We start from the raw sequence: 21,529 nt of genomic DNA on the forward strand, positions 1-21,529 counted from the left end.
AAACAAAATCCAACACGTGCAAATATGCAATTAACAGCCAAAAAGGAAAATAACAAAGCATGAGATCATAATTAATTCTGCTGCTCCAGAATTATCCATCTTATTTTGTCCATATCACTCTTCAAATACTAAGCACTTCAGACCTTCTAACAAAATTCTCAAAACAAGGTAAAAGATCTGCATTATTTTACTGCTTATTATTCAAATATAAACATACATGGTCTCATGTAAGGCATAATGCACACTGACTATGTGAATAAGAAAACATATTTAAGTTTGAATGAAGTAAGGCAAGTACCTTATAATCTTGATCTGGTAGCATGTTGAGTAAGAAAGTCACCATCTTCTGTGGAAACTCGTATTTTATTGTCCAAAATAATAATTCTTCTAGAAAACATTTATGCTTCAAAACATCCATGATAGATTGATCTGCATAAAAGGTTGGAGCAGGGTACATATAATGTATTAAAACAATGACAGTGCAGTTTCACTCATAAAAATTCAGGAAAAAAAATTTAAGAACATCTTAGTGCATTCTGTAAATTTTATTTTCTTTTAAACACTGGGAAAATGAACATGACCAACAGTTCTGCCACCACAGTGTCAGATAAAAAGGACCTCCCAGAGAAGCCAATAAAGTTTTCACTACAATTCTACCACAGAATCCAATCTTCACTGATTGTACTGAATCATATCACCTTACTGTAATAGCTGCACTGATTATAATGCATCACAGCAAACTGCACAGTATTAACATGGCCACTTAATTGAGGGAAACAATGAAGACTACTGCCTAACTCAAGATAAAATAGCAAAACAATAAAATACATTTATGATTAAGTGATGAGTTCTATTACCTAAGAAAACTTTACAAAGCTCTAAACAAACTAAATAGAAGCAATAATGTATCCATTGTTCTTATTTTCCAAAGCAAATATATGTACTTACTGGCCAAATAAAGTTGTTGGTTGGGTTTCTTTATTATTAAATAATCAGTTACTAACCCCTTTCTCATCTTTCCCCATTCAACTCCTGGCCATTCACTCTGCCCCCTTACTCATGCTGACAGAAGATCCCTGTGGGGGACCTACGTAGGAATCAAGTCCAGGCTCTTTCCATTCTGTCAGTTGTGTTTTCAAGTAGATCAGTTTCCTGATTGCAAAGCTGCAAACTGACCTTTGCTAGAATAAACTGTTTGTGAAATTACTGTTTGACAGAGCATAAATCATATTAAATCAGTTTTTAAAACTACTAAAATAGAAAGACCAATTTTTTCAAGAGGTTGATTATTTATTATTTAAAACCACAACAGGTATTGTTCACTCCAGTAACATATGAGGACTAAAAAGAAAAGAATAATAACACTCCTTTATATCTAGAAATCAACTACACCTGAACATACATAACCCCACACAGAAAATCCCATATACCAATGGGAGTGTACAAAGTGCCCCCACCAGCACACATCCAAAACCACTTAAATTAAACGTCATCTGTCCTTAAAGACTTGCATTTTCACTGAAGTATAACAGCTTTAGAGACTGCACTGGATAGCATTATGCCTGTTCTAAGCAGGATAGGCATTTGTGCTTTTCCTAAGCAGGAATTACCTCAATTTTCCATCATTATCAAAGGTCAGAGTTCCTCAGTCAAGTGACCAATTAGCCCTAATTTAAATGTTAGCGTTCTCCTCAAGACTCCAGCAAGCCACAAAAGGGCAAGAATATGTTTTATTCAATATATTCTACAAGCATTGATTTAAAAACACTACCTTCACAGAGTCATGAAAGGTATTTTAACATTAAAATATTTTGTAAAGCATTACACATCACCTACTGCAACAAACACGTGATGATCATTTACATTCTGTTCCTCTCTCTTGTTAAGAAATAGTGTATGTGATCTGACTGCCCATGACAGTTTGGTAGCCATGCAGACTGATGTCCTGTGTCCACAGAACAGACAACACAAGTTTAGGTACATGCCAAATGCTCCTGAGTGCGAACACCAGGCATGGAGACAAGTGACACAACACCTCATCTGTTACCCACGTGCAGCTTTCTCTGAAATGTTGAACAGTGAATATCAAATACTTTATGTAGCAATTTCAGGCAAGGACAGATGAATACTATCCACTTACACCTGTTATAGAATTTAAGTAGGCAGAATGCTCTTACCCAACTTGGAAAATTTGTCAAGAACACTGGGACTAATGTTCCCACTCCTGTGAAAAGTACCACATGATTTTAAATTTCTTTAAACAAATAATAAAAAAAAAATAGTGCCTGTGGGTTTAAAATTGTCTTAGATGTCTGGTAGTTCAGATGGATGCAGGATGCAGGTTTTAAAAGAGAGTAAAATAAAAATTCTCTCATTACTCAGTCCCATATCTGTATCAGTGAATTTCAACATAAAATCTGTATTTTCTTCAAAGAAACCTTTCATTCGTTCCTGGTGCCACAAAAGACCTCGCAGAGTGTTGTAAATATCTCTCTGGAATATGAGACTTAGCACTTCAAGATATCTCCAGTATATAAATAACCCTCTATGGAGACAATACACCACTGAAGACCTAGGACGGGACAGGGAGTCTGCTTATATGGAAAAGGTAAATCTGTTTTTATTCAATACTCAGTTTTCTAAAATTTTCTTTTCATACTCTTATTTTATACCCTATTGGACATAAAATATGAATACTGAAAACTTCAGAAAACTATTTGATATTTAATAAAAACAGATACTTACCCTTCCCCCACTGGCAGACTCCCTCCTCTGGGGCAGATATTAGGAGCTATCAACATCAAGAGCACAGTCCATGCTGGGATGCCTCAGAGGGGGAAGACTACAATCCTGGGGGGAAATGAAATGTTGAATTCAAGTATCACTTTTCCTGAAATGCCACTGCTGATACTGGTATCCTGATCAGGCAGCTCCTAAACCTGAACTTCCTCCCTGCCTATTTCCCATAATTATTTATTATGCACCAGAACAACAATCTTTCTTCTTGTGTATTACCTGACTAACTCATCTTTCAGACAAGCTAACAGCCTCTAAAATTTAAGAGAGAGAGAACTTTCCTTGGATGTCTCTACATTTCCTGCATTTCTCCAAAACTACCATCTCTTCCACATCATTATTCTCTACCACAGTCTTTCACATACCATTTTTAAGATTATCTCTTAACAACATCGTTGCCAAAACATTTAGTTCTCTGCTTTTCCAGCTTCCTCATCTCTTTTTCCTTCAACCTGAAAACAACCAATCTTACTTTCCCATACTCCTCACAACATCTTCATACCATTCTATTAATTCATAAACCTTTGTATTTCAAACTCAAGCTCCAAACATTCACTCCAGTGATCTTCCAGAAATTGTATTCCAACTTTTACCAGTTTTTTCACTCAAGTGTTCTTTTCTCAAGGCTTGCAATTCTTTGTGCTTCATATGTCCATCTCCTCATACTCATATTAAAAAACAAACAAAAAAAAGCCTTCTTTACCCAATAATAGTATTTCAATATTATTATTTAAACACTTTTTACCATAAAAACATGTCAGGAACAGGACAGGACTACCTTGCCTCTAGCCTATAGTCATTCTTGAATTAAAACTTGCACTGACCTCCTTGTGAGTGTGACCCATGTTTGACTAGAAATTGCAGAGAGGACTAATTTCAAAATAATGAAATTGTTCCAAGGGAGACTGTTCAAGTATCTTATCTTAAACATTACTAGAACAATACAGAAAGACCAACCAGAACCAGAGACGAGCATTCTTGTCTGGCTGAGAACACAATCATACTGTACAATGGCACAACCAAAAAAAATGGTAAGAACAAATACATCAAACACTTCCTTGTAAAGCTGTATTGCAGCCTTAACAGCCACACAGTGAAAACTGGACGAATTTTTGGAGGTCACCTTACAACACAGAGGTGACAAAATGTCAGAGTCCCAGACAGCGGTACTCACACAAGGGAAATCAAAATTGCCAATTACCACATTTTCACTTGCTATTCTTTTTTGGACTTCGCTATGTTTAATACTTGTCAAGTGCAGCACTATAGTGCATGGGAAGTGAATGAGTATCCCTAGATAATTTTTAAGACAGACATAAAGAAAATATGATAAACTGAGATGAGTACTTTATAAATACCTTTGGTGGTGCTGCTTAGTTTCACCCTCTTGCGCTTTCCCACACCTTGGCTACCATCCTGGTCCTCCTGGGGTAGGGGAAGAGTTTAAAAAATTCATAATCTTATACTTAGAAGATTGCCAAGAGATGGTATGCTCTCAACATTCTGGTTTAACTACCAGGCTAAAACAAAGAAGCCCTGAATACACTATCTTACTAGAAAAATACTTTTACTGTTTACAGGAGCCATGGACTGTGAGCAACTATTTGGAAAAAAAATTAAATTTTTATTTGCCTTTTTCCCTCCCTACAGGCAACATTATCATCTGCAAGGTCAGACATATTCATGTCTTTCATTAATTTTGTAAGGTTACTTGCTTTGATTTCTGAAACTGATTGCCACAAAAATGTTTAACACTATAAAATTTCTAACTGTTGCACATCCAAGGTTTTCCCTTATCCACCTGTAGCATTTGTGGTTTTTTGTTTCCTAAAAAAAATATCAGCCAACATATTGTATATCGAAGTTGACAACACAATTAACTGGACATTTTCTAATCAATGTAAATTTTTGATGCAAGAATAAAGTACTTTTGACACCTTTAGGAGGCCAATTCTAATTGCTTTCTCCCTACAGAATAATGGAAGCCATTTACACAAGCACTTATCATCTGAAGCTTCCAAGGCACTCCACAAACAAAACAGCAAAAGTTCAAAAATGTAATGCAAGTTAAAAACATCTCCACCATCACTTGACATAATCTAACACTAGGTGTTAAAAAAGCATGTAACATTACAGAACTACATTAAATGCTGCATGGATCTTTACTAACAATGGTAGTCCTAATGAAACTGTGGAAGTAAAGTTCCTTACTGGAGCTAATGAGACATAATTAATACAGATATCTACAGTTAAAAGTAAGCAATCAATATCCTTCTCCAAGGATATGGCAAATGACATGTTTTATTTCCAAACTTTACCTGAATGACAGAGAACCCAAACCTGAAGAAGTTACTATCCTTTCTTGGGGAGAAAGATTATTCGTATTTTATGTCTAAGGACTGACCAAAAGTATGGGGTGAATAAAAGGTCTGAGAATTTTCCTATCCTTTCATTATCTCCATCTTAAAATTCATTTTAAGATGGATACACATTTGAACACTTAGACCACAAGACTGTGGTCCTTGTGAACACAGGTTACTTTGGTACTTCAATGGGGAATGAGTCAGTCGGTTCTCTGGATGCTGCCACTGCCCACTACCCCATCAGAGGAGCCAAGTACTGTCAAGAAAAAAAAAAAATCAGACTTGCTAGGATGCTACTATGCACTGTAGGACTCTGCAATTTAAGCTGTAAATTTTTTTCCCACTCTGAAAAAAGCATCAGTGAAAAAAGTTAATTTTTTATTTTATAATCTTAATTGCGTTCTGCTTGACAAACATGAATTGCTGAAAAGAAAGTCCAGTCCTTTCATCCAAAAGTCAAAACAGACTGTAGATGTAAGGCTGAAATGCTTATTAGAAAAATGATGTTACTAGAGAAATGAGAAAAAAGTGGTCTTGCTTTATGACTTCTCTTCCTCTCCTCTGTTACTCCCATGTCAGCTAAAAAGGTATTTGCAGGTTTTTTTAATGCCTTATTGTACTTAGAGCAGAATAAAACTATGCTATAATTAAGAAACGTGGCAAGAGTACACTTTTAACTGGATTTTCTTCCTCTGGTATTTAAGAGGAACCTCGAAAGGCAAATAATGTTCTTACGGCAGCATTGTTTCACAGATGGAACGCTAGATTAGAAAATTTACATGGACTACAAATTAGAGCAGCACTTCTGCAGGGAACTAAACACCTTGAAAAGTTTTGCATAGCTCAGTATTTAGTTTCACTTCTGCAACAGTAGACAGTTCTAAGATAAAAATTAATCTGAAGGACAGCTGTTATTTCTCATGTTTTCTTTTGTGTAAAAGGAGAAAAAAGGTCCTGTCTAAACCTGTCCTCCTATTTAAGATGTTATTTTCCAAGGAATCAAATAAAATGCAGTCCATGAACGCTTTTACCACACTGAGGAATAAATGTTCTTATATTAGATATTTCTTTACATTATTTGAAGTTTGTTATGTTACCAAAATGGCTGCTAAGGTTTACTTTCTTCATTAAATTACACTTATTTATTACAGCTCAACCTAAAACAAGATTTTTCTCCTTTTTACTCCTGCTCCATGTGTTTGTTAAGTAAGGTCAAGTCTACACTTGGGAATTAATCTACAGCAAAATTCTCACTGCTGCTATCTCCAGTTCAGCTGGATTCTCAAGTGCCAAAAACTGCTAACACCATTCACAGCATTACATGTTCTAAGTTTGCTTTAATCAAGCCCAATTTACTTGATAGTGACTTTTCAAATATCTACACAGGTTTCTTCTACATTACATACATAAATTAAACTGAAACAGTGTTAGCAAAAATAAGGATTGGTCCTTTGTAAATCAAAGGCATGAGATCTCCATTTTTCCTAATTATTAAAATGGGGATAATATATATGGCAGATAGAAGAGTTAAGGTTTGTGGGATTTGGCTGCAAGCATTCTCTCCATTTAATATTCTGTCACAGTTCATTATAGTCTTTAAAAACAGTCTCACCTCATCTGAAGAATCCCCTTGTCCTGATGCTGCTGTAGCACCTGCTAAACCTTGTGAAATAAAAAATTCAGAGATTCTTTTCATAAATCTTATACTGAAAAGACAGTATTTTGCAATACTTCATGAGCCAGTATGAAATAAAAAACTACATTAATCTTTTTTTAAAAGATAGATAGAAGTGAACTGAGAAGCTGGAGTAAGATTTCCAAGCAATACAAAATCAGGGGTTTGCAAGTACATTCCACTGCAGAACTTCAACGTACGGTGTTAACGGAGAAACGTTCTTTCGGAAATTGGAAAAAAAAAAAAACGGCCTTCAGTGATCAAAAAAAAACCCAAAATCCACAGCACTCTTATAAGAATAGGTGGTTTAACTCAGTTGCAATGACAAAATTCCACTATGAGCAATTTCATCTTGCCTACTCAAATTCCACTAATGCTATGGTTGGAAAAATGGCTTAGTGTATTAGCAACAAAAAGTTAACATGTTTAGCTTTGTTGGTAGAAATAAAATGAGTCCTGTAATACGGTAGTGCAAATAACAGGTGATTCCTTAAGTTTCATTAAGATTTGGTGGTTTTAAAAATAAACCTAAAGAAGATTTTATATTAAAACCATCAATAATCAAGTCTTCTCTTAAAATATATCTCTACACAAACCTTGAACAGCTAATGTACTAGTTCCAGCTCCTTGCTCCTGCATACCACATGCAATTTTATCCTCGGGAAATGCCAGTCCAGAGCCTTTCAAAGCAATGAGGTACTTTTCGTGACTTTTCTTTGTACATGCATTCTCTCCAACACCTTGAATACACACAGAAAACAGCATTAAAGCACATCAGCAGATACTTGGTTCATATACTTCATATTCTATATAAGCAATCTAAAAAATGGCCCACAATGTTTTAATAAGTTGTACAATTATGCAACATAGAAGCTAAAAAATTTTTCCAACTGATGAAAGCCAAAAGGTGGGTAACTCAGTTTTTCTCCTCCAAAACACCGTTGTCTTCTAAATTATGTACTCCATTTGTATTTTACCAGCACTCCCATCATTAACAGTACAGAACAAAAAAGCATGCCTTTTGATATTTCAAAACAGTTGGTTTTCAACAGAAAGGAGAGGCACTAATGGAAAAAAAAAAAACACGACAAAATAATGCAGTATAATTTCCAATATTGGAAATTTTTCTTCCAAGTTCAAGTTTTGACAGCTGCAATTAATGGAGGCTATTCATAAAGATGTTGTAATTTCAATTGTTTGATGAAGCAAAGTCACACTGCATACTCAGGAGATAAAATTTTCCACAAACGGACTACAAAAACCTAACACATTTATTATATAAGGAAAAAACAAACTTTGAAGAAGTAAATTCTATCAAGTGTTTAAGGGAAAAAGAAGATGAAAAGACAAGAGTATCTTTGTAGCTGTGCACCTTTTGCTTTCAAAGTCAGAAGGGCAGGTTTTGCTTTAAAATCCCTTTCTTTGCTTTCCCCACCCAGAAACTGTACCTACTGAGACACACATATTCTCCATTCCAAGACTCCAGATAAGAATGCCTTACTTTCCCTTCCCTTTCCACCTTCCTATATCAGGAAATCCATCACATATAGGAAAAGTCATTAAATTAGTCTCATTCAAATATTATTCAACAGGAGAGAATAAGAGGAAGGAAAGAATAAAGAACTACACCTGAGGCAGCTTTACTAAGTACTTCTCCTTTCACAGAAAGATTTGGAGATTGCCTGTTCTTCAACTTGCTGCTGCCCAAGCCAGTTATGGCAACTTAAAACTAGAGTAATTATTATTTGTTCCATAGCTACGCAAAGGACTCTTAAAAGACACTTTCAAATCACAAGAAAATAATATGGAGTTAATTTATACTAGGTGGTTTGGGGTCTGCAGTGACTACCCAACATTTTCAGATTCATTGTGATTTGGTACAGAATGGAATAAATAATGAAGAGGGGTTGATGTTTAAAAAAACAAGAAGCTGGAAAGGGTTTTGCACAGAAGTGCAGGACAGACAATGGCCTTTTGCCGTTCAGGTCTCCTTCAGTAGCCTCTGTGAGAGCAGATCCCAAAATAAGTTAGACATATTCCACTGTGAATAACCTTGATATACCTAATTTGGAGGTACTAAGAGACCGTGTTCACTTCACTTTGAAGAGAATGGATTTCTTATAAAAACTTTTTTGTAAGGATATTTCTTTATACAGTTATTTGGGACACAGAAATCAGAGGTTTGCTCTTACAGGTCTTAATAACAAATGTTCTTAGTCCCTCCTGAAGCCCACCCTCCTAACAACAAAATATCCTTAAAAATATGTTTTTCTGTGTCTTGAGAAGTCAAATAAAAACATGCAGAAACTAAAGTGATAAACAAAATTTATACCCTCAATTCTCCATAGTTTGGAAATTTAATTATTAGAAATAACACAAACATACCAGAGCTAAGATCTTTGTAGAACTGTTGGCTAGTCAGAACCTGGGTAAGAACCGATCTCATTGCTCCTCCCATTTTGGTCAAGTCTTCTAGAAAGGAAACATGAGGCTCCAAAACCTGGAGGATTTTATGAAGGTCTTTCTCTGACGGCAGATCAAGAGCTGAAAATCACATAATAAGAACTTCTGGTGTAGATGCAATGTAATTTGGCCAAGACCTTCACATGTAGAACAGTTATGACGACCACAAATGGAAATAATTTCTATGTTCATAATGCTCTAGAATTCACACAAGTTTCAAATTATACCTGATTTCATTTTCTGGAAGAGCTCAACACAATGATAGGTAACCCTTAACATATATTTAAGCTCTCCAGAAGACAATAAACCCAAATTGCATAGCCAGGCAGTAATTTTGTTAGGAAGAGAAGTATAAAATACAATGACATAAACCATTTATATACTGTGTCTTCACAGACTGCAAAGCAACAGATAACAGCATGGTAAAATATGCTAGATACACGCAAATTTACAACATACCAGGCTCATTATATCCCTCTCTTAAGTGCTGAATAAGACTAAAGATGAACTGTGGAAGAACTAATTCTGACATCATCAACAAGTCTTTTGGGACACATGGAACATTTGAATTTGATTTAATCCGGTGTCTTTTACAAAACCTATAAAACAGATGAGAAAAATGTTAGCCAAGCACAGCTCAGCAGTGTTAACATATACTAAGAACACCATTACTTTTTCAATTTTTCAGAGCATATATGCTTTTACATTAGAGGTGGTGTGGAAAAGGTATTCTGAAATTTCAACTACTATGCTCAAACCCATTTTGATTCTGAGGCCAGTGAATTACAAAGGTGCCAGTTTTTTCTCCTCTTCTCAAAGTTCACATATCTAACATTCCAGTTTCTTCCTATATGTGTTAAGCATCTTCATTGAACAGTTAAAACAACACTGAATTTCCTCTCCTTTCTGTGTAATAGTTAGGGGCTGAACCAATTCTTCAATTCAGATAATGACTTTTTTTAATGTCTTTTGACATTAATAAAAACAACTTCCAAAGGCATAAGACTTTGCAGGGTTGGTAACTAAGATTTGCTTATCAAAGGGTGATGGAAACACCTTGCAAAAACTGTGTAAATTGTTTCATTTATAAAGAAAATATTTACTGTCTGAAGAATTCCTGCATGGCAGTAGCTGAGGTTTGGCTAATGCACAATGACATTACATTGAGCCAAACCCCATTAGAGCAGACAGAATGATTTCCCACTGACTTAACATGAGCCTAACTCAAGAGAGACTGAATACTTCTCAGCTCCCAATCTATTTTTAGAAAAGACATTTACCAGCATCAAAGAGTTATTTACCCATGTCAAAAAAGACACTAACAAAGAATAGTGTAAAAATACATCATCCAAGACTAAACTTTACTGAAGAGATTCACTAGATTTTACCACTAATTTTTCAACACAAAAATTCAGAAGTGAATACAGTTTTGTTTGAATATGAAAACTGTTTCCTAGAACTATTCATGTCTTCACTTTATTTGCTATGCCATATTTTCCATAATTTCCAGCCTGCTACTTCCTACAACATAAGCCCTTCTTCTTTGAGGACCACTGAAGAATCACCTTCAAGAGAAGAACGAAATAGAAGAAAGCCACAAACCAAGGATATGAGTTTAGGATTCAAGCAAATAAGACAGAAAAAAATGAGGATACAAGTTCTGCAATTAAGATGGCAATTCACAAGAATGGCTAGCAAATTCCCCAAACTAAAGATTAAGAGCCTCTCCTTTGCTCTTTCACATTAGAAACTACACTTTTATTAAGAAAAGGTACAGAAGGACAGTACTAGTCAGTTGATTTGTGGTTTATATATACGTTCCTGGGGGGCAAAGGGCCTGACAGAGCTCAGTGATGACTGAAAACTTTCTGTTAATTAACGCCCAAATGGATGGTGTTCACTTTTGTCTTCCACTTTTCAAATTACATTCACAGAAGTTACAAAAAGTATTTACTTTTTCCCTTTGGTCATTCATTTTTGTCTCATCAACATCCAGAACCCTGAACTGCTATAAATTGCTAACATGGCTTGATCTAATGCTGCAATATGGAACTTCATATCTTAAAAGTTATTGGTTTCCCTTTCACCACCCTCCTTTATAAGCAGAGATCAAAAGTAAATAACAACTTAAAAGACATACAGGAAGGAATTACTATGCAGTGTGTTCTAAATTTTTTTCCTGCCCACCATCCCCCCACATATTTTTCTGTCAAAAGATGTTTTCACTCGTTACAACTGGAAGCTAAGGGAGCCACTGTAACAGAACACACAGATAAAGTCATTTTGAACCCCAGCTTCTGCTAAGCATAAGGCTTCCTTCCACAGAAAACAAGCAGCTCTGTTCTCCATGAAGTCGATGCCAGTTCTGAATCAGTCCATGAATTATCTCAAATGTTACCTATCCCGAAAGTTGTGAATATGTCCTCTCTTGAGATTCCCAAGAAGCACTATCGAATTATAAAGTGTGCTATTATTGCTATATTAATACAGATTCTGTAAAAATCAAGAAAGAACACAAATTCAATTCACTGTAAGGAAAAGTTCTTTCACTGTCACATGCACAAACTACAGCAGGTCCAAAGATGGAACAATTTCTAGATAACAGTCTCTAAACCTTAAAGTAGGGATACAAATATCATTTTACAGGAAAAACCATATTCTGTTTTTATGGTTCAAAGGCTGCAGTAATAAAGTACTCAAAGTTCTATTGCCTTTACAGAGTGTTATTAACCAAACTGCCAGATAATGACTGGAAAGTCTTCAGAGTAAGGACAAGAGGTGTTTTAGCCAAAAAAGAGACAGAATGCCAAGCTGTGTGAAGGAAGAAACAAGTTGAGACTTCTTATACAGGTCAAAAGAGACCTGTGACAAACTTCTCAATAGGTTACATGATCACTGGACAAAGCTATTCCATAATCAGTTCCTTATACTTCTAAAAGAACTCCCTTATCACAACATCAGTTAAAGAATTGTACATCGACATAAATGTACATTTCAAAACATTTCGAGACTATCAAAATAGGACTTTAATAGGCAACAAAAAGGAACATTTCTCAAATCTCTCCTGGTACCATCAAGCCTCAGAAATCCACCACTTGGAGCAGGTAGAAATATAATGAAAAGTGGATATTATCTAGATAAGAAATACATTTTCTCTGAAGAAGCTCTAAAATAAAAACAACAATGGAGAGGAAGACTGACCAGGTAACTGACAGATCACCTTGATCTAAGCTTTTTGACTTGATTTCAACAGTGTAAAATACTTCTTCCAACAAGCCTGTCATTTTTATTTAATCTTTTAGTAGTTCATGTTTCTTGCGTTAAATACTCTTCCTTGTAAATATTTTTACTATTATACTACAACGAGGTTTAGGAATAGGAGTATCTCAGTGAGAATCCAAATTCATTAGCCAGAGATATTCAAGCCCTATCTCACCAAAGACTTAACACAGAAGTACTAAATTATTGGTCCACATGAAGACAAAAATCACAATCTTTTTCCATTATTCTCTTCTCAGATTCAAAAGTATATTCTGAGTTTGGTTTTCTATGCATTGTCCTACCCTAGAAATCACTTTTTCACAAAAAGATAAGGCTAATTTTAGCAAAAGGAAAGAATAAACAGTAACTTACAATTAAATAAAAACTGAGCTTCAACAAAGAACGTTGTCCACATGACTTCAAATATAATTCTGAAATTTCTTATGCTGCATTAATCTTATTTGTAAAATGTAGAATATAATTTATTATTAACATAAGCAGTATTAATATTTTCTGAATAACCTTCATGTCAGACTTTCCAGATTCATATATGTTCTTTCCTACTATTTCCATCTTTAATAATTCTACTGCAAATTTCTAAAATGTATTTTAGAAGTGTCTTCAGGTAAAACAACTCCTTCCCTTTAGGCTACAGTTGCACAACCTAGTCGAACTAGGTCAGTCCTGCCACCATTCTGTCATCATCCCTCTTATTTGTTCCAGCACTGGCACTTGACTGATCCTATGTTAAACCAGCTCAGAAGCTAAGCTAGCAGAAGTTATTTACCTTTAAAAATATATAAATAAATTCATTGAGCCAGTTTAAATCCACTAACGCTCAAAGACCTGTCTCCTTGAAAATCACACTGAAATGCCCAAATCATTGTGCCATCACCCCCTTTCCTTGTTCACCTGTCAAGGGAGCAAAACACAGAACAAAATAAGCCAAACCCCCAAACATGGCAGAGAAGGAAAATGCCATCCTTGCCAACCAGCACATCAGCTGGATACAAGGTTTACTGTGAAGCCAACTCCTCAGCTTCAAAGGAGAGTTTTTAAACTTCCCAGTTATCACAACAGCTGATAAATGCCTTCAGTACCAGCCAGACCACACCTTTACAGCTTTTGAACATTTGATCAGTCCTTCATCCACTACATCCCACAGCATCTCAAGTTTCAGCTGCATTCCAGAAACTTGACATAAGTTCATGCACACACAGAGGGACTATTTTTACCCTCACTTTTCTCTTGCTATTTTGTCCCCTGCCTCCCCATGTTTAAAAGTCATTTGTTTTAAACTGGATTATAAGACTGTCAAAAGAAAGCATCCCTTTTTCACAGATCTTGAAGAGTGTTAGGAGTACCTAAGTCCTGACAGAAGTTTTTAGGAACAAGGATCTGGGACCTAATGACAGGAGCTCTACTTGAGGTAAAGCTCTACCTGATTCTTCAATTCAGGAACAATAAGTCACACTCAAACTGAGCTTTTACTTAAGATATAATACACATTGCATACTGTATACCACATGACAGTCATCACATAATGTTTCACAAAGTATTCAAATGAAAGAAATTATGCAAATAAGAATTTAACACACACTTTTAAAAGAGTATGGATTCTGTCCCCACTGTAAAACTAACGAGCAAATACTATTCTTACATAGTCTGAATCTACAGTATAGATGTAAGATGCAAAATATATTTTGAGTGCTACAATTGCCTCTCAGAGCTCTTATGAACTGATTTTTTCATTCTTCACATAATGGTAGAGTTTTTAAATGTTTTTTTCTGCTTTTGCAATTCAAATATTGAAACAAATCTCAATTCAGAAATTAATTCAAAACAAAACTTGAATAAACAGAATTAGAAAATTACCTTGATTAAAAAAGGCTTTACGTGAATCCACTGTCCCTAATAACAGCGAACACAATGGTAACTGAAGAAATGCAGAGAAATGAACCTATTGTTCCTATTAAGTTTAGCATGTTTCCCCCACACACCCTAGTAATCAAATTTCATTAGTTAAATTCCTTTCAGCAGCCAAACAGGCTTCCAGAAGTGAATCAATGTGGTACTGACTTCAAGGCCCAAGGAATGACAGCTTTTCCACTCTATATGAAAGCTGCAAGCTATAGAGGAGTTCATAGACAAAGTTGAATACTCGCATTTCTGCTATTAGGGACTCTGACAAGAAGCAAAGCCAACTGAAAAGATGTCAGACTAATCCTTCCAACGAGAAAATCTCCAAAGCAGAGACACTGGAGTCAGTGGTGGAGGACAACAAAACACAGCAGAAGAATTAATGGCATCTCTAGAAAAAAAACAAACAAAAACACCTTTAAAGGACATCTTTCCAGGCTTTAACCCTTCACGACAAAGCTGGTTAGCCAGTGTAGGAGGCTAGAAATCACAGATCAGACTCTAAAAAGGTATTCCAATCCTTGCAGAACAGCAGGAAGAGAGGCAGCTCCCTTGGTGCTCAGGGCTACACTGAGCAAAGCAAGCGCTCCAGTGCAAAGGAAAAGCAGGCAAAGCTGCTCAGCAGAAGAGCATTTCTATTATTAGCCCTCAGATGTAAATATCTTGTATAGTAGATAAAACTGCGAGTTTCGTAAGCATACAGGTACCCACTATCAATCAGAAACAGTAGATTTGGCAGTTTCAATCATAAGGTCTTTTTAAAGGAAAAACAGTGAGAATGAGAAGGAATGGACTTCTGAGAGCTGAGGCTGAGCCTGTGTTTGAATGGACCCACAAAGTTGTTAACTTTGAGCATTCTGATAGACAATAGAACAATTCAAGAGTAACACAATCTTCTGCTGCAAAAATATTATCTTCAGAGAAAGGGTGGATGCTCTGGAATATAATTACTGCACCATAATTGCATCTAAGTACAGCTTACATTTACCTAGTCTGACCGAAAAGCCTCAATCTAAAGACAATTTGAAATATATTTGTACAGTAACAGACACACAGGTAGTTAACTTACAAATATAATACCCAGTCTCTTTGGTACAGGTTTTTCAAACATCACAATGATTGTAAAGTGAAGCCTTACAAGTTAAAAGGGCCTCAGTTATCCTGTTAATGGCAATATAAAAATTCTTTAAATTATCTTAATTCATCCATTTCCATGTAAAAATACAGTCTTCAACAGGAATTGCAGCCTTTTCAGTTGAGAAAAAGCAGTACTTAAAGGACCCGTTAAATTTAGTATTTCACTGTATTGAAGAAGGCATTGACAAGAACACTCTTAAAACTCAACTTTAAAAGTAATCTTTATAAAAGTTAACATTTAAAAAAGCACACAAGAAGAATATTTACATTCAAAATTCTTTTGCAGCAGTGGAGTCTAAAGGTATCATCTTCCAACACACGCACATCAGCACATCACCAAACACGGAAATAAAGATAGAAGATACAATCTACATTCTAATTCCGGATGCTTAACAAATATTTTTAGGATCTGATTTTGCAGAGTTCTTAGTCTTCTTAGTCTTACATAGCATTCACAAAGCAGAATTCCCAGCTGACTTCAGAAGTAGGTCTGAGAGACAAGTAGATCAGCAAATAGAATATTTCATCCAGAGCCCTCATTAGAGTTATGTTTGCTTGGCCCTCAATCTTCCCAAACCATTATAAGTTCACATACAGTCTCCCTGACCAGTTGCTTTCAGAGTCCCATCAATTATCTATCTACCTTAAAGTACGTAGACAGTACATCTTCTATTTAAAGAACAAAAATCAAGTTTATTTTAAAATAGAGTTAACAAAAAAAACTTTCTGGTCAAGAAAATTTTCCCAAGAAAATTTAAACAGGTCAAACATATGGCATGTAGTATCTTGACCCAAATACTTCATCTGATAAAGTTCTAAGTGACTGCACAGTGCTAGACAAATGTAAAAACAACCTTCATTTCTTCAGGATTTGAGTAAGATCTGTGAATTTTAGTAAAAGATACCAACTTAAGTTGAAGATACCACTTTGGTCAGGCCTCCAACAGACAAGGTGCATATAAAAGTAATTTGCAGTTTTCTTAGAAAGTTAAATGTCCATGTTTTTCAAGGCAGAGCTATTATCAGTGCAGGCACTGTGCAGAAACAAAGAGGAGCATCCTGATGAAGGCAACTGAGTTTATTATTTAGTCCTTGTTACTGTAATAGCTATTAACTCAATGTAAAGAAAAGTCATCCTATTGTTTTCAAAGCTTACTACCAGAACCGTCTACAGAGGAGGGCACAAAAATACTATTATTTAAAATCACCTGAAGTTGTCAGATACCATTCCAGGATTTTTTTAATATAAAATTCCTTATATTCTACAAGTGATAAGGAAGCATAGCCTAAAATCTGAATCAACCTACATTGTCATTAAGAAAGATCTAAAAGACAATAGTTCTTTAGGAATGTGTTCCCTAAACATACACCCAAAATCATGTTTGTTCCATTGCCAAAAAATCCATTGACAGCTCTATATAGGTCAGATACATAGCAGACAAATAACTCCACCCTTACATAGCAAACTTAGCTGATAGGTTCACAAAAGGAGCTTTAGAAGTTGGTGGGATCAAAGCAAAGGAACTGAAAATCAACACTGGTTAGCCCAAATCTAAACAACACTGTTTCAGAGACCTCTAAAACACTATCTCTTCTTAAACTGAATATATACCAAGGCAAATAACAAAGCGATAGACAAGTCACACAATAAATAAGCCAATTTTGGGCAAGGCAAGATACACAGTTGTCATATCTTGTGAGCTCAGCCTTCACATACTGTTGCATTTTTCAAATCAGACTGGCCCTATCAGCAAAATCTTTGGGTAAAACCACCATTTATTTCAAGTTTGTTCAGTAACTAACAGCAATATTTCAGGCTTCTAAATATTGATAATTCTGTATATTGATACATTTGAGCATCTTATTGATGACTTTCAAACAACTGCACATTATTCCAGAAGCATTTATAAAGTACACATCATCTAGTCAGGCCACAGTTCTAAAGGCAGTAATACAAAATTAGCACTTGGCTGTTAACCATCTGGAATACAGCAACTAATTTAGAGGTTGATGTAGTCCTAATTGAGACATTCTTAGAAGAAATCAAGTCAGGCAGGTTTTTGAGTTGACTGTATAACATGAGGGACTTAATCTATATGTTGATCTGAAATCTCTTTTGCTTTCCAAGGATACGACCTGACATGAAGCACTACGAAAACTACTGAATTTTACTGTGGCATCCTCAGCAGCAATACAAAATACTGACCTTTATGTGTGGGGAAGACATAAGGGAGGACAGAGGGAATCAATTATCTACAAATGCCTAGTAACTTGAAATGCTGTGGTCAGTGTTAATCCCAGTACAAATTCCTGTACTTTGCATATGGATCATCATGAGGGAGTTTTTGTTCTGAAGATCACATCCACCAGAAGTTACATGATCATGGATTTATCCAGACTCTCATGCCAAGCTAATAGCCAGTACACCTCAGACTTCTCAGTCCTTCCTTGGTAGCCCAAAAGACTTCAAAGGTTGAAAAGCTGCATGGAGTTGATAGAGATCTTAAAAAATGCCATTTGTACCAGCTCAACAATCCCAAACACAGATATTTTTATGTAGTTTCACAAAGTTCAGAGGCTAAACTCCTTGGCTACCTGTATGGTCTCAGCCTGTTGATAAAGCAACTATTTTGGGAACTTCTTGAAGAAAGTTCCAAAAGAGCACCCTTCCCTCTTGGCGGTTGCAATACCAAACCTAGCCTGGGTCCTGGAGAACTGAAACCTTCCTGTCTATTGCTAAACACCACAATTTGATAGAGTCACGCTGGAAGGGACAAACTGAAGCAGCAGCATGCTATATGTATGCTAAACAGGTGATTCACTGTTGCAAGACACTCCATAAAATAACCACACAATCCACTTCATGCCAGTAAAATCACCTGTATGTCCCTGAACCCAGCCACAAGCAGATCTAACTTCTTTGATCTTAAGTGGATCACGCTGATACAATCCAAGATGATAAAAGAGGCTTTTCCTGATGAACATGCACAGAATGCATCCAAAGGTAACTAGTAATAATAGCTTTCTCAACAACAAGCTTGCGTTTATTGTCACTCTATTTGTTAAAGTTTTCACAAGTCTAGAATATGAAAATGGTCCTTTACCCTTACTTAGCAACAGAAAGTAAAAGAAATAGAATATAATCTCCCATAGAGCTCCCAGTCAGCACAGCAAGGCCAAGGCCATGAAGTATCTCTGAAAACGGATAAGGAATCAAGTCAGAAGGAGGGAAAGAATTATATGGGGACAGAGTGGCAAAGAATCATCAATTTAGGTATCTACAATCCAGAATTTAAATTTAACTAAAACTATTCAGTAATATTTGCTAGGTGCAAACATTTTAATGCACTGAAAAAACCAGAGTCAATTCTAAATAAATTAAAGCAGAAAAAAACCAAGCAGGCTAGAAACTAAGAATATACTTCTCATTTTTGGCGGCAAAAGAGAATTGTCCAGCTTTTTCATAAGGGATTGCAGTAGACCCAACAGATACATCAGTCCTCAAGGGAGATATAATGAAGAAAAAAAATATGAGAGAGAGAAGTCTGATCTAGTGTGTAGCTCCAACAGATCTCCATGAAACCTACACTGATTCACACCCTTAAGACACAGAGCTAAACTGAAAGGTAAGTAGGGATCATTAGAGACAGGACTGCAGAAAGTTTAGAGCTGGGTACATGACGGTGCTTTTGAACACAGGGCATACACCATCCATCCACAACAATCACCTTTCTTAAAACTATAGGACTTTTCACTTGATAAAGAAACAGTCCACTGTTGCAAGTGGAAATTGATAATGCCTTAGTGCCTTTGATATAAGTCATAAGAGAAGGCAACACTCTATGTCAATGGAGCCATTGGTTGCCATAGCTACCATGAAATACACAGCAAACATCAATGCAAAAGCCTGGTTAATGAAATTCTTAACCTGGCTTTTTGGCCTTCAGGATATGCAACCCTTGATGGAGATATTATTCTTATTGCACTGTAATGCAGCACTAAAACATCTGCTTTCCACATGATTAATTTAACAAATAAGTCAACACACAGCGAGGCATACTCTGAAACAGGACACGGGGGAATGCAATAGCCCAAGTGTAGAGGCTCTCTAGTATATCAAGTTATTGTCTCCAGACTTAAAGTGGAATCAGAACAAGACAGCCATAGAAACAGGATGGTACTCATCAATGACAGATTACTGACTAGTTATACTCTTATTATAACCATATGGCATAGTGCTTTCTTCAAGCTCATTTCATGAACTGTCACGTTTCATTATAACACAAGACCATCTACCAACCAAAACCACTCCAGTCTGAATTTTCCCCTGTCCAACTGCATGGGGTTTTCTTTCTCCAACATATGAACTTACTTGAACTATGAACATATGTCTACTATGAATGCTTTAGAACTGAAGATTTTGCCTTCTTCAGAACATTATTAATTATCTCTGAAGGAGCTGCTAAATTTCATTTGCAAATAGCTAGATACCATATGGCAGACAACTATGAACTATTTTCACCTACTGACACATCAATGGATCTTAAAATCTATTCAACCTTGCCACAGCTAGAGTTTTTAATACTTTAAGAAGCAGTCACATTTACAAACTTGGATATTTTCTAATGTCTACTTTACATTCTAGTAGGTCAGACCAACTGCAATTAACTTAATCATCAAAACCACTGAAATCTGCATGAAAATCAAAAGGTTCAAAAGTGTGACAATCTGATTTTTCTAAGTCAAATGAGTATTACACAAGGTACCTAAAGCAAATCAACATCCATCTATTATGCTATATTCCAGCCTCTTTTTATAAAATTATCAGAAACAAAAAACTAACGCTCAGTTATCTCTAAAAAGCAAATTATATATTTAATTAGTTAGTAGCACAAGATTAAAACACACATCCTCCTACTCCAGACCAAACCATCTCTCGATTTACATTAGCCACCCTAAAGAAAATGAGATGATAGTCCAGATTCTAAACTGGAGAGATTTCCTTTGTAGCAGAGCAGTTAACTAAGACTTCTTCAGAAGTGTTTTTTGAGATGCACCAAATAAATAAACTCTGAACATGGAAACCAGATAACAAGAACCAAGAGAAACAAAATATGTTACTATAATATTCGTATACAGTATCTACACAAAATTTTATCTGAGCAGACAGATGGTAGATAAAGTTCATAAGTAGGCTCCACATTTGATTCCCTTGCTATTAATAGAAGCCTAGGCTGTAGTGGCCAAGGTTATATCGGGCTAGACACACTCCAGTTTCCTGAGTCTACCATGAAGGCCTCACAACTTTAACAGGCAAAGCATAACCTTCGTAATTGTGCAGTTGATTTGTATACACAAAGTTAAATCACCTTATCTAAACATGCTGCATTAAAGTAATTCAAGTCAATAGGTAAAACTCCGAGTGTGTTTGCCCACTATGTTTTTACATCGGTTTAAGCTTAATTTACTTTGTCTTGCACAGCAAACAAAGTTTCTAGTTCACTTAACTGCAATAACATCAGTTCTTATCATCATAAGCAGAAGTGACCTTATGTTAAATGCAGACACCCCATATGCTGTCCTGCATTGTCCTCCTTATATGTCCACGAGAACTGGAAAATCTACTGTTCAATGCCAACTGTTGTTTCTGAACAAATACTATGTAATTCTTTATTTTTAATGATCAAAACTCCTGAAGAGAGCTACTTCACACACAAGACAATTTACTCTCACATTCTACCATCAAAGGTAATAAGTAGGGTAAATAGAAACAAGGAGAATATCCGTACTCCCTCAGGGTTTGCATCTGTTTACACTGTAAATTTAAGCATTTTTTATTTCTTCTTTATTAAACCATCTTTCTTCAAGAAGAAAACTGTTTAAAATAAGAAAAGTCAACTCTGAAAGCTATAAA

The 21,529-nt window shown here is 35.7% G+C and overlaps 1 protein-coding gene across 1 annotated transcript in view; it reads right to left on the reverse strand.

Moving 5' to 3' along the window:
• The window catches only part of UBR3 (ubiquitin protein ligase E3 component n-recognin 3), a 104,658-nt gene that overhangs the window by 81,062 nt on the left and 2,067 nt on the right, over window positions 1-21,529 (reverse strand). Inside the window, 6 exon segments of the mRNA XM_032693887.1 lie at window positions 299-429; window positions 4,155-4,221; window positions 6,772-6,821; window positions 7,431-7,574; window positions 9,220-9,378; window positions 9,757-9,896. Of these exon segments, the coding sequence (XP_032549778.1) occupies window positions 299-429; window positions 4,155-4,221; window positions 6,772-6,821; window positions 7,431-7,574; window positions 9,220-9,378; window positions 9,757-9,896 (691 nt within the window).

The sequence above is a fragment of the Chiroxiphia lanceolata genome, chromosome 7 (genome assembly GCF_009829145.1).
Source record: "Chiroxiphia lanceolata isolate bChiLan1 chromosome 7, bChiLan1.pri, whole genome shotgun sequence".
Lineage (NCBI taxonomy): Eukaryota > Metazoa > Chordata > Aves > Passeriformes > Pipridae > Chiroxiphia > Chiroxiphia lanceolata.